Here is a 12,001-nt window from a genome sequence, read left to right as displayed (position 1 = left end):
GGAAAATCAAATGCCAGGCCATCTTGAGTCTCTGATCTGATGGTCATGACAAGCCCTGGGGTCCAAACCTGCAGTTTTGGTTCCCTCCACATGCAAGGTGTGACCCTGCAACCCCCAAGGAGACCGATGCCCTGGAGAGGGCTTACCCTGCTCCCATTCAGAGAGGAAGCCCTTGCGACTCAGTGAAATTCCCTTCCCCTCCTGCCCCACCAATGGCCTCCCCCACAATCACTGGGGGCTGTGAATGTAGTTGTTAAAGGTCCAGTGCTCTGTTAGTTACTCACCACTTGGAATTAAGGGCCCTGAGGAAGCCAGTGACCATGACCTCATGCTTACCCGGAAGTTTATCGGGGATTCAATGCTTGTTCACCCTCTGAGTTAGACTGTGTGCCCCACAGCCCACCCCAGTGTTTAGAACAGTGCCTGACACATAGTAAGCATTTAACAAATATAGCAATAATAATAATAATGATGTCTGGTGCCAGACTCCATATCGCGTCACATTCCATTCCAGTAATTATTAGCATGTTTGTTCCCACCAGCATTCTGTTCCAAACATAAGCCCCCTGCAGAGCACTCTGGGAAAGAGTGGGTGGGGCCTGAAGGTGGCCAACAGGGAATCTGGGCTGGTGGAAGTAGCAGCTGCAGCTCAACCCTCTACTCTCTAGTCAATCCATCAATGGAATTGACTGAGTGCCTGCTAAGTGTAGTGCACTGTGCTGAGCACAGTTGGGAAGGCCCAGCAGATGCAAGCATATGGTCTCTGCCCGCAAGGAGTTCCTGATCTCCTGGGGGAGATGGCAGACCCACAGCAGACAGATGGATATGATTCACTTCCAGTGAGAGCAGGAGCTAGTCGGGGACTGGAGCAGACAATGGTACAAATGTACCAGGGGGAAACTGCTGAGTAAATAATTGAGTTATAATAATAATAATAATGGTAGTTGTTAAGTGCTTACTATGTGTCAAGCACTGTTCTAAGCTCTGGGGTAGGTACAGGTTAATTAGGTTGGACACAGTCCCTGTCCCACATGGGACTCACAGTTTTAATCTCCATTTTACAGATGAGATAACTGAGGCATAGAGAAGTGAAGTGACTTGCCCAAGGCCACAGAGCATACAAGTGGCAGAGCAGGGATTAGAACCCAGGTCCTGCACCAGACTCCCAGGTGCATGCTCCACTCACTAGGCCATGCTGCTTCTGCACAAAAGACTATCCACAGGTATACAAGTACTGACAAGAGGGATTAAATACAACAGTGCTAAAGGTGGCTGTTGGGGAGTTGTGGATTAATCAGGGAAGACTTCCTGGTGGGGGTGGCCTCCTCCAGAATTCCTCCTTTCCCACCATGGTGAGCAGATGGGGCCTCAATGAGAGGGCAGAGAGCTGAGAGTCAGGCGCCCTGGGCTGAAGCATCATCCATGCTTGCTATTAATTAACCATTTAACCTCTTCCCCATGCCTGAGATTTTCCAGTAGTAAACCAAGGGGTGGATCCCAACTCCTTCTGACTTGCCCCAGGAAGACAGGTGAGAATTTTCTTTACTGAGCCCCCTGAGAGTCAGTTTAGGTTGCCAGTGCCTCCAGGGCAGGGCGGTGTCATTTCGTTCTCACCCAAGCACAAAGTACAGCGCTCTGCACACAAGAGGCATTTGACTGGCAGCTGCACGGTTTAGTTGCCAATCCACTAACATCAAAAACACCTGGGCTACTACAGTCTCTGAGCCTTGGCCCCATCATAAAGACTTCAGGCCCGAGAGTCTGTGTGGAAGAGTTGATTCTAGTTACTGTTGCTTGTGTGGCACTACTTGCACTCTCCTGTCCCTATTCTTCATGTTCCCGCTGGGGCACGAGTGCAGCAAGCAAAGTGAGGGGCACCTGGTTTAAGGCAGGCTCTGGTCCAGGCGCCCCCGAGGGAGGCGCTCGCTACAGTGCCCACTAATGGGCCATTGGTAGCCACCTCGGTGCCCACTGACTGATTCTGGTGGGGCTCAGGCTCTGTTCCTGCCCCACTTTGCCCACATAGAAAGAGGACAGCCTTTGCAGGCCTCACCCCCAGAGCACAGGAAGCCTCTCAAGGTGGAGAATCAGAAATGGTTCATGGTGGGTCCAGATATTCTTACCCAGTTGTGCGTGGGATAGAGGAAGGCAAATGTGTGTTCCCTGTTGGGAGCTTATCAGGACCCCATTTCTCCCAGTCACCCTCCCTTCTATGATGCCTATGCACTCAGATCTGGACTTCTTAACAACTTGATATTCACCACCCCCCACACACCTCAGCCTCATATCACTTACATAACTATCCTTATGCGCTACTCTTTCCCCTCTGTAGTTTATTCAAATGTCTATCTCCCCTTCTAGACTGTAAGTGGCTGGTGGGTAGACAGTATGTCTACAGACTCTACAGTATTGTTCTCTCCCAACTGCCTAGTACAGTACCCTTTACACAGTAAATGCTCAATGTATGTCACTGACTGATTCCTTGCTTGCTTGATTTTTCAGGGTTAGGGTCTTGTAAGTACACCTTTCCTTTCCTCCCTCTGTTTGCAAACTCAACACATTTTTTAATGAAGTAACCAGAAGCTTACAGTCTTAAGTGCTACTTAAGACTGTAAGCTCCTCGGTGGCAGGGATAGTATCTACCAACTCTGTTGTATTGTACTCTCCCAAGTACTTGATACAGTACTCTGCACACTCTGCACACAGTAAGCACTTAACAAAGTACACTGATTAATTCATTCTCTGACAGTGTGGCCAACGACCTCAGGATCCTTTTGAACAAAATTCTCTTTCTTCCTCATGTCTTTACAGGCAGTCAAGGAGAGGTAACTCAGAGTACCATGGAGAGGTACTGCCTCAAGAGAATCCTGAGACTTGGGGAAGGATTCCTCAAGTTTAGGATCTCAACTTCCAGGGAAAACTACTCCACTCTGTGGAAGTGATTTGGTTCCTGACCAATGGCCAAGTGCAGGATATGGGGCCACCGCCCCATGCTGAAAGCCTAAGGAAGACTTGAGACTGATAGCTGGACATCCCTCTTACCAGGCTGCAGGGCATAATCCAGCAGGACTCCAGTGCCCAGTAATGGGGGCAGGCCCAGCTCTGTGGCTCTCAGGGCCCTGGGCAATGTGATGAGACGGGTGGGGCGTTCCTCACAGGGAGGCCTTACCTCATGGTCGTAGCTGTCGGGGACCCTGCGCCGGTCCCTGGGGTTGGCACGCCCACCTGGAATGTCTGTGCCGCTGCTGCTTCGGTGGTTGGCACAGCCGTGGCTCCTGCCACAGCCACAGCAGCAGGTGCGGCCCCCCATTGAGCCCTGGCCTGGTTTTTCTGGGGTGGCCACGAGGCAAGGCGGTGTGGGGTGGGGCCTGGCACAGAAAGGTGCTCAGCTTTTACTTGGACCCAGAGTTGCAGGCCTTGGCTGTGGGCTCCGGCCAGCCCCCCTCCCTGGGCCCTCCAGTCAATGTCTTACGGCAGAAGAAAGAGGAGGCCGTGCGCCTGTGAACCACCCTGCCCAAACCAGCCCACTGAGGGCCAGGTTTGGTTCTCACCGATCCAAGAGAGAAGCGTGAACGCTGGCCTTCCCCACCCACCCGGTCCTGAGAACCCTGCTCCCTGGCCGGCCGCAGGGGAGAAATAGCTACCGCGCCCTCAGCCCAGCGGGTTCTCTTTATTGTGGGGGTGAGGTCACCGGAGCCCCAGGCTCCTCCCCCAGGACCAACTCAACCGTCTGGGCTTTGCTTGGCACCCGATGATAATATTGGAAATGATAATCAGCACTTGTTCTGGGCCCCGCGTCTCCCCAATGATTTGCCACTGCCTGCCGAGGATTCTGCACTGTGGCCCTGCATGACAACCCTGCTCTGTAGCTGCAGCACTGTACCATGGCCCTGCACCATGGTTGCAGTGGTGCACTGAATCCCTGAATTTCCCAGGTTTATGGGCTGGGAAATGGTGGTCAAGGCCACGAGGCAGGCATGTCTGTCCACTTGGGCAACCAGGAGATGGGATGGAAGTGGAACTCTAATTCCAGACAGAGGCTACGCTCTCCCCTGCCGGCTCTGAACCTCCTCCCCTGCATACTCACAAACTACCATGGTCTGGGTCCAGCACCTCCAATGTTCCAGGCCTTAGCCTGGACCGGAGCTGGGCCCAGAGGCAGGGCTGAAGCCAGAGCCAGAGTCTCAGCCTGAGCAGGGCCTAGAGCCTGAACTTAAGGAAACCCAGGGAGCATTTCCTGAAGGAAGAAGTCTGCCCTCTGGCACTGACTTTGTACTTCCTTGGGCTGCAGTCCCGGTCAGCCGCAGCATGGTCTGGCATCAGCTGCGCTGGGAGGGAGTGGCCAAAGTTTAGGCGGACTTGGGGTTTCATCCAGGCTTCCTCACGTGGAGTGAAGGAATCCACTACACCTTGCAAACTTGCTGTCAGCCAGTCAGGCAGAACCCAGAGGAGATGGGGGGCTGTAGAGGTGCTGGACCCCATCTAGGAGGGGGTGGGGGCTCTCAGCATTGGAGGGCCTCCCACTCTCTGCCCCACCAGAAAGCAGGACACCACAAACGGCAGAGATCAATCCATCAGGGGATTGTACGGAGTGACTGCTTTATGCAGAGCACTGTACTGAGTACCTGGAAGAATGTAATAGAGTTAGTAGATCTAGTGCCTGCCCTCAAGGGGTTTTCAGCTGTGAGCTCGTTGTAGGTAGGGAATGGGTTTACCAACTCTGTTGAATTGTTCTCTCCCAAGCACTTAGTACAGTGCTCTGTACACAGTAAGTGCTCAAGAAATACCATTCATTTATTAAGTGTCCCCAAAAGCAAGAGAGGGTGCTGTCCTATCTTCTCAGCCAAGTGAGTAAGGAAGCAGAAGACTGGGGGCCTCCAGACCACTTGGAAGGGGAGGAAGTCATCAAGAAGTTTGCCTAGGACAATATCCAGGGCAGGGCCCATTATCCAAAATAGGACATATCAAAAAGTGTCCCTCGGACACTAGGGAGATCTCTTTCCCCAAGTGGGCATGAATTAAGGCTTCAGAATAAGAATGAGAACTCTTAACCCTTGGCATGTCCAGAAGGGCTGGTGGTGTCTCGTCAGCCCTCACAACTCAGGACCAGCAGGGGGAACAAGGGATTGAAAAGTAAAATGGGGATCGGATGGAAGCTTACCCTGCCTCTCAGAAGGGGCGAGACTGTGAGGGACTCTGTCTGACCTGATTATTTTGAATCTAACCCAGGGTTTAGAACAGTGTTTACCACATAGTAGGCACAGAGTGCATATGATTATTAGTAGTAGACACCATCCCTGCCCTCAAGGAGTCTGTAATCTAGACAGACCTTAAGATAAATGACAGGGAATGAGAACTAATCTTTCTGATAGAGAAGACTGAGAGCAGCAGAATCAACAGTGCTGACCTGTTTCTAAGGAAGTACTAATCTGAAGCAGGGACTGATTACTCTAAATAGGTTAGGAATTAAGCAAAAATCCCTTGATAAAGACTAAGAAAATCAGGCAATGAAAAGGCAGTAAAAAAAGCCGGCAGGGGAAGTTGCATAATAGCCTTCCTGGGAGATAATCAAGACTAAAGTAGACACCTATCCATTACGGATAGTTTAGGAGAGAGCCAGCCACTCACTGGCTATTATTCCATCTGATGCTGTTGAGCTGAAAGCAGAATTTATGCAGAGAGCAGAAACCTGAAATGCCAGCTCTCTGTACTGTGCTGAGATCTCTCTCTCTCTCTCTCTTTCCTGTCCCTCCCAGAATTGATTACACTGGGTTGTCTTCTACCTCTGACTCTTTGAACCTTCCTTGAAGCTTGAGGGTCTTGGGTACCCAAGGAAGCCCATGCAAAATTTCATTTGGCTGATATAAAGGAATGTTTACCCTTAAGGAGGGATGTGAAAACCACCAGAAGGGTCTTATTTAAGGAAAAAGTCACTGTTTTCTCATGGGGACTTGGCTCTTTGGCAAAAATGCCATCAGAAACTCACGATTCTGGTGGCATCACAGTTTGGGGAGTTCAAAGTCAGAGAGGGCAAAGCCTTTATGGAAGAGAGACAGAACAGAGAGAGACTGATGTGGAGACAAAGCCAGAGAGAGACAGCCTCATGTGTATTAAAAAAAAAAAAAGAAGATTCAATACCTGTTCTCTCCTGCACTTAACACAGGATTTGGCACAAAGTAAGTGCCTAACAAACACCATTGAGATAGACACAGAGAGACAAATAGAGAGGAAGACAAAAGAAGAGAGGAAGTGGAATATAGAGAGGAGAGGCAGGAGTAAAACACATACACTCACACACGATCACGTGTACATAAGTGCACTCGCACATACAGCTGCAGACACCCACACTCTCTCTCTCTCTCTCTCTCTCTCTCTCTCTCTCTCTCTCTCTCTCTCTCTCTCACACACACACACAAAGCTGCTTCCTCTACCAGGTCCACCTCTTCTCCTACATGACTACTGACTCCCCTCCTCTTCCTCTTCCGACAGCACAAGCTGTTTGCTTGTGGTTTTCTGGTACGACACACCCTGACACAGAACTGGCCAGACTGGAAACCTCTGGAAACAGTAAGGGAGGAGGGACGAAGAAGAGCAGGAAAGGCAGAGGAGAGAAGAGGGAAAAAAAGAGAAGGAAGAAGAGGACACAGAGGGATGCAGGAGGAGGAGAAGGAGGAACAGAGAATATTTTCATCCTTGCTTACCAGCTAGTTTGCTGCTGCCTTCACCACCTAACTGTCTTGGCCTTCATTTTCTGGCACCTCAGTGAAAAGTGAGATTTGTTGAGGTGGCAGGATGGGGCTCCTGTCCCCTCCATTGGTGGACAGTTGCTCTATAACATAGTGGTCCAAACCACAAACTTTGGGAAGGCCTGGATTTTCCTCTCTGCTCTATCCACATGGTGATTGTTCCAGGCTGGATCCAATAGGTGGGGAAGGGGGCTGGGTAGGTGGTGGAGGGAGGGCTAGAGGATGGCTGCTGACCCACTTTGCCTGCATGTCTGAGCTCTGCCCACTATGTGGGGTTGTAGCAGTAGTAGCGATGTAGCATGGCATAGTGGATAGAGTATAGGTCTGGGAGTCTGAATAATGATAATAATACTACTAATAATAATGATATTTGTTAAGTGCTTACTATTTTCCAGGGGTTATAATCCTGCTCTGCCACTTGTCGGCTGTGTGACCTTAGGCAAGTCACTTCACATCACTGGGACTCATTTACCTCAATTTCAATGGGGACTGAAATTGTGAGCTCCATGTGAGCAGGGTCTGTGTCCAACCCAAATTGGTTGGATCCACCCCAGCACTTAGTATAATGCCTGGCACATTGTAAGCACATAACAAATATCACAGTTATTATAAAGCCCTTACTATGTGCAGAGCTCTGTACTACGTGTTGGGGGTCACATTCTAAAAAAATTGTTTTTGGGGTGGGAGGAGGGAGGTGGACAATCCAAAGTGACCCAGGTCTATTCACTGAGGAGGGGAGGAGGTGTGCAGTGGGCATGGAGGAGCCCTATACAATCAATTCCACTGCAATCATTCATTCTAGTTCCCTCTTGAAAAGGCAAACACATTTCTCCAAATCCTGCTTGTTTCCTATGCCATACACCATACCTCCTACCTTGGTTTTCCCCCACACTGGAAATTCCAAATGCCTCAAATAATTATTTCCTTTGGCCACCCGCAGGAAGTCCCAATTCTAACCAGGTGTTTCACTGGAGAATCACACATTGATCGCTACAGAATGCCAAATCCGGTTTGCTTGTGGCTCCCAGAGTTGATGAGTCCAGTAATTTTCTGTCCTGATTTGTGGTTATGGGTGTATTTTTGCTGGTTGACTTAAATAGGCAACAAAATCTTTCTAATAATAAACTCACGTTTCAATTGGTATAAATAGACACTGGAGGTGCTGTTAATTGAAGGGCTCAACAGATAGTAACAGGCTAAGGAATGTCCCACAGTACCTTTCACATACAAATTAAAATGAGCAAAACTCTGCTGTGGGGCCCGGGAAAGAGCACTGCTCTGGGAACCAGGAGACCTGGGTTCTAAGTCCAGTTCTGACTGCCGGGGCTGGGTCATCAGGGGAGAAGATTTCTGACCGAAGTCAGTCAGTCAGTCAGTTGTATTTATTGGGTACTTATTATGCACAGAGCACTGTACTAAGTGCTTGGGAGAGTACAATATAACAATAAACAGACAGTCTGTCAGGTGGATGAGCTCAACATGCATCCTGAGGAACAGCTGGCCAACTTGCACAGCAGAAACCCCCGCAGCTCCTTGGCAGCCAGCCTCCCAGGCATGGTGCCATGGCCCAACCAATCAATCAGTGGTATTTATTGAGCACTTACTATGTGCAGACCATTGTACTAAGTGCTTGGGAGAGTACAATAAAAGGAACAGAATTAGCTGACACACTCCCTCCCCATAACAATCTTACAGCCTAGAGGGAGAGACCAACATTAATATGAATAAATAAGTAATAATTTTAAAATATGTACATAAATGCTGTGGGGTTGGGGGTGGATGGCTGTCAAATGTCCAAAGGTCACAGATCCAAGTACGTAGCCGACGCAGGAGGGAGAGCGAGCTGGGGGAAAGAGGGCTTAATCAGGGAAGGCATCTTGTAGGAGATGTGAAGAGCCCAGTGGCGGATTGGCCTGGGGGTCACTTTGGCTGTCAGTGGGTCCTGCTAGCAAGACCACTGCACCATGTGCCGCCCCCCCACCCCCACCCCCACTCGCCTATTTGCTTACTGAACCCCGGCATGGTTTTGCCGGGAAGGCCAGGGCCTAGGACCGTTGCGGTCTGGGCGACTCCATTTGAGTGCTGCAGAGCCTAAAAATGCTTCCTTCAACCACAGTATCTGGAGCTCTCACTGTGTTCGCCATCCCGGTCTTGTGGTATTCTGTCTTTATGAATTCAGTCTTTCCTTATGTGCCTGTGGCCAACTTCCCAGCCGCGCTCCTAGACTGTGGCCCCCTGAGGGCCAGGGACCAAATCTTGTTTACCTTTCACTACACTCTTCTCCAATGCTCAGTACAGTGCTCCACAAACAGTAGGTGCTCGCTTACTACTTCTGAATTAATATCCCAGGAGGTGGAAGTACAAACACTATTTTCAATATTCAATTCTCTCCTCCACAGCAGGGGAAAGTGTCTTTCTTTGTTGTACTGGAAAATCTTAAAATGAGTTGTAACAAGAAAGGTGTGACTCACCCTGCTAGAAGCTGGCAGTGGCAGCAAGAGAAGGCCAGAGAGAGAGAGAGAGAAAGAGAGAGAGAGAGAGAGAGGCCTAGGAAAAGGGGGGAGGAGAGAGAGAGCGGCCCCAGCAGAAAGAGAAGCCCCAGCAGAGAGAGAGAGAGGGCCCAGAAGGGAGAGAGAGAGAAAGAGAGAGAGAGAGAGAGAGAGAAAGCCTGGCAGAGAAGGTCCAGCAAGTAACAAGCAAGGCAGTTGTCTGCCCCAGTGAGTAATCTCACAACATGAGTAACATTTCCTGTCAGTGGGAAAAGGGAGTCACAGCCACTCCCTCCTCCAGCCCCGAGCCAGTTCCTCAGCTCCCTCCCATTCCTCTCCTCACTCCTCAAGCCTTACATTTAGAAGGACATTCTACTAACTCTACTGTACTTTCCTTAATGCTTACTACAGGGACTCAGTGAATACATCCAATAGATTGCAATGTCATTTCTAATGCAATTCATCTGTGCAAAGGCCTAAATGCAACAATGATTGGAGCGATAATAATAATAGTAATGATAATTGTGGTATTTAAGTGCTCAGTGTGTGCCAAGCACTGTACTAAAAGCACTGGGGTAGTTACAAGATAATCAGGTTGGACACAGTCCCTGTCCCACATGGGACTAACAGTCTAAGTAGGCAGGAGAACAGTTTATAGAAGAGTAAATGGAGGCACTGGAAAATTAGGTGACATACCCAAGGTCACACAGCAGGCAGGTGGTGGAGCTGAGTTTAGAATCCAGATCTGTTGACTCTTTCCTCTAAGCCACACTTCTTCTCACATAAAATCTTCCCGTCAGGAAACCGTATGCCCTCCTGCCCGTAGCGTCCCCAACAGTGTGCCTACAGCAGGCACTGGCCATGGTGTGTGAGGAGCCCTGTCTAAGGTGTGCCTGCTCCTTTGACAATGAGTAGTTGGGGAATTCTAACGCAAAGGAGAAAGCTGGGCAACAGAGGATGCGATTCCACAAGGAATGAGCAGGGCATTTGGAAGTGGCCAAAAGGACACATCACCCATCACCCTCCCACTTCCCAGAGTACATCAATGACCCAGCCCCTTCTAGACCTCTGTGCCCTAACCCGAGGGTCTGGCCGGGAGGCCCAAGGCACTGCAGCTATCATTCTGAGAAGCACATATTGTCCCAGGCCCTGCCCCAATCCCCTGCCATCTGTCCCTGCATCGTGGGCTCCTTGTGGCACAGCCCTTCCTCTGGCACTGGCACCCGTGATACCCCATAGGCCTGTGGTGACACCACTCTCCCCTGACCCGCTGGTGCCCGGTGACACCCCATAGGTCCTGTGTGGCTCGTCCCTTCCCCCCTCAGCACCAGCACCATTCATTCATTCAATAGTATTTATTGAGCAATTACTATGTGCAGAACACTGTACTAAGCGTTTGGAATGTACAATTCGGCAACAGATAGAGACAATCCCTGCCCAATGACAGACTCACAGTCTAAAGCAGTGCCCTTGCCCTGAAACCGCCTCTTCTCCAGCCTGTGCATCCCCAGCGACATCCCCACAGGCCCCCATCAACACATCTTTCTCCCCATAGCACTGGCTCCAGTAGGCCTTCCCCCGTGACACCTCCTTTCCCCTGGCCCTCAGGCCCCTGGGGAGATGGTACCTTCATCTGTGTGGCCATCTCTGTTGGTGAGGCAGTGGGCCCCGCCATGGAGGTACTACCGGGCTGGGACTCCTCAGCACCCAGCGAAAATTCCCTGGAGCCATGAGCATTGCAGTCGCCATCACACTCCTCTGGGACGGCTCTGTGGGAGACAGAGAACAGGCACTCATTAGCGGGGACACCTCAGACCTGACACTTTTGCTTCAGGGAATGCCCGAGAGGGTCAAATTTAGGATGAATGCAATCAATTACTAATCTTCCCTGGCTGCTTCTTGCAGTGCCCCGAATTGGGTCCTGTTAAAGTAGAAGCCCCTGGTGGGCAGGGGGTCTGACTAATGCTTCTGCAGTACTTTCTCACACATCTAGCACAGGTCTGGCACCCATCAGGCACCCAGCCCAGTGCCCTGCACCATAATTAAGGGAATAGGAAGCACTTGGCAATTCCTGAGGCCAAGCACATATGTAGTATGAGGAGTATGTAGCAAGAAATGTTCACTTCTTTCTGCCTCCTGTATCTTTGGTGGTTTGATCTCCTGGAAGTGGTGGGTGACAGATGCAGAATTTTACATCCTCTCAAACAGCAAGAGGCAGATGTTTGGCCAGAGGCAGAAAGAGATATCCTAAACAGAAACAACCCATGCAAGAACAGGGAGCTCTTTGTTTGGATCCCATTCTTTGATCTCACTGTAATTGGCTTAGAACTAAAGCCTTCCTGCTTTTCAGCAACCTTTGCTACTGTGGTGGTCCTCCAAGCGCTTAGCAGAGGGCTCTGTGCTCAGGAGGCATCCAGTAAGCATCCTGGTGAATGGAGGGATGGATGAACAGAATACGATGCCTGAAGCCCATTGAGGACCATGGCTCCGTGCCTGAGAAAGGGAAGCATGGAACTCCATCTTCCCCATGGAGTCCAGCTAGGGAGGAAAGAGAAGTTTGGAAGGGAAATTGGAATATAGTAAGTGCTTAACAAATGCCATAATTAATTAAGGGAGAGAGGGGAGTGGGTATTTTCAGGCTTAGGCTGAAAGCACACAAATCAACATACACTAGTGAGCAAGTGTCTGAGCTCCCCTGGTGCCCAAATCAAACACAGTGGACAGGATGGGTGAGTGGGCTGCATCTCCTCTGACTGCCTCCCCCTG

The 12,001-nt window shown here is 50.3% G+C and overlaps 1 protein-coding gene across 1 annotated transcript in view; it reads right to left on the bottom strand.

Moving 5' to 3' along the window:
* CRYBG1 (crystallin beta-gamma domain containing 1) overlaps positions 1 to 10,984 on the bottom strand; it is a 60,507-nt gene extending 49,523 nt beyond the window's left edge. The window contains exon 1 of the mRNA XM_039914814.1: positions 10,863 to 10,984. Coding sequence (XP_039770748.1) covers positions 10,863 to 10,910 — 48 coding nt within the window. The 5' untranslated portion in view covers positions 10,911 to 10,984. The remainder of the gene's footprint in view (positions 1 to 10,862) is intronic.
* Positions 10,985 to 12,001: the final 1,017 nt, after the last annotated feature.

Source organism: Ornithorhynchus anatinus, chromosome 19 (assembly GCF_004115215.2).
Source record: "Ornithorhynchus anatinus isolate Pmale09 chromosome 19, mOrnAna1.pri.v4, whole genome shotgun sequence".
Taxonomy (NCBI): domain Eukaryota; kingdom Metazoa; phylum Chordata; class Mammalia; order Monotremata; family Ornithorhynchidae; genus Ornithorhynchus; species Ornithorhynchus anatinus.
The sequence above is the reverse complement of the archived record's forward strand: the minus strand, read 5'-3'. Positions and strand labels throughout refer to the sequence as shown.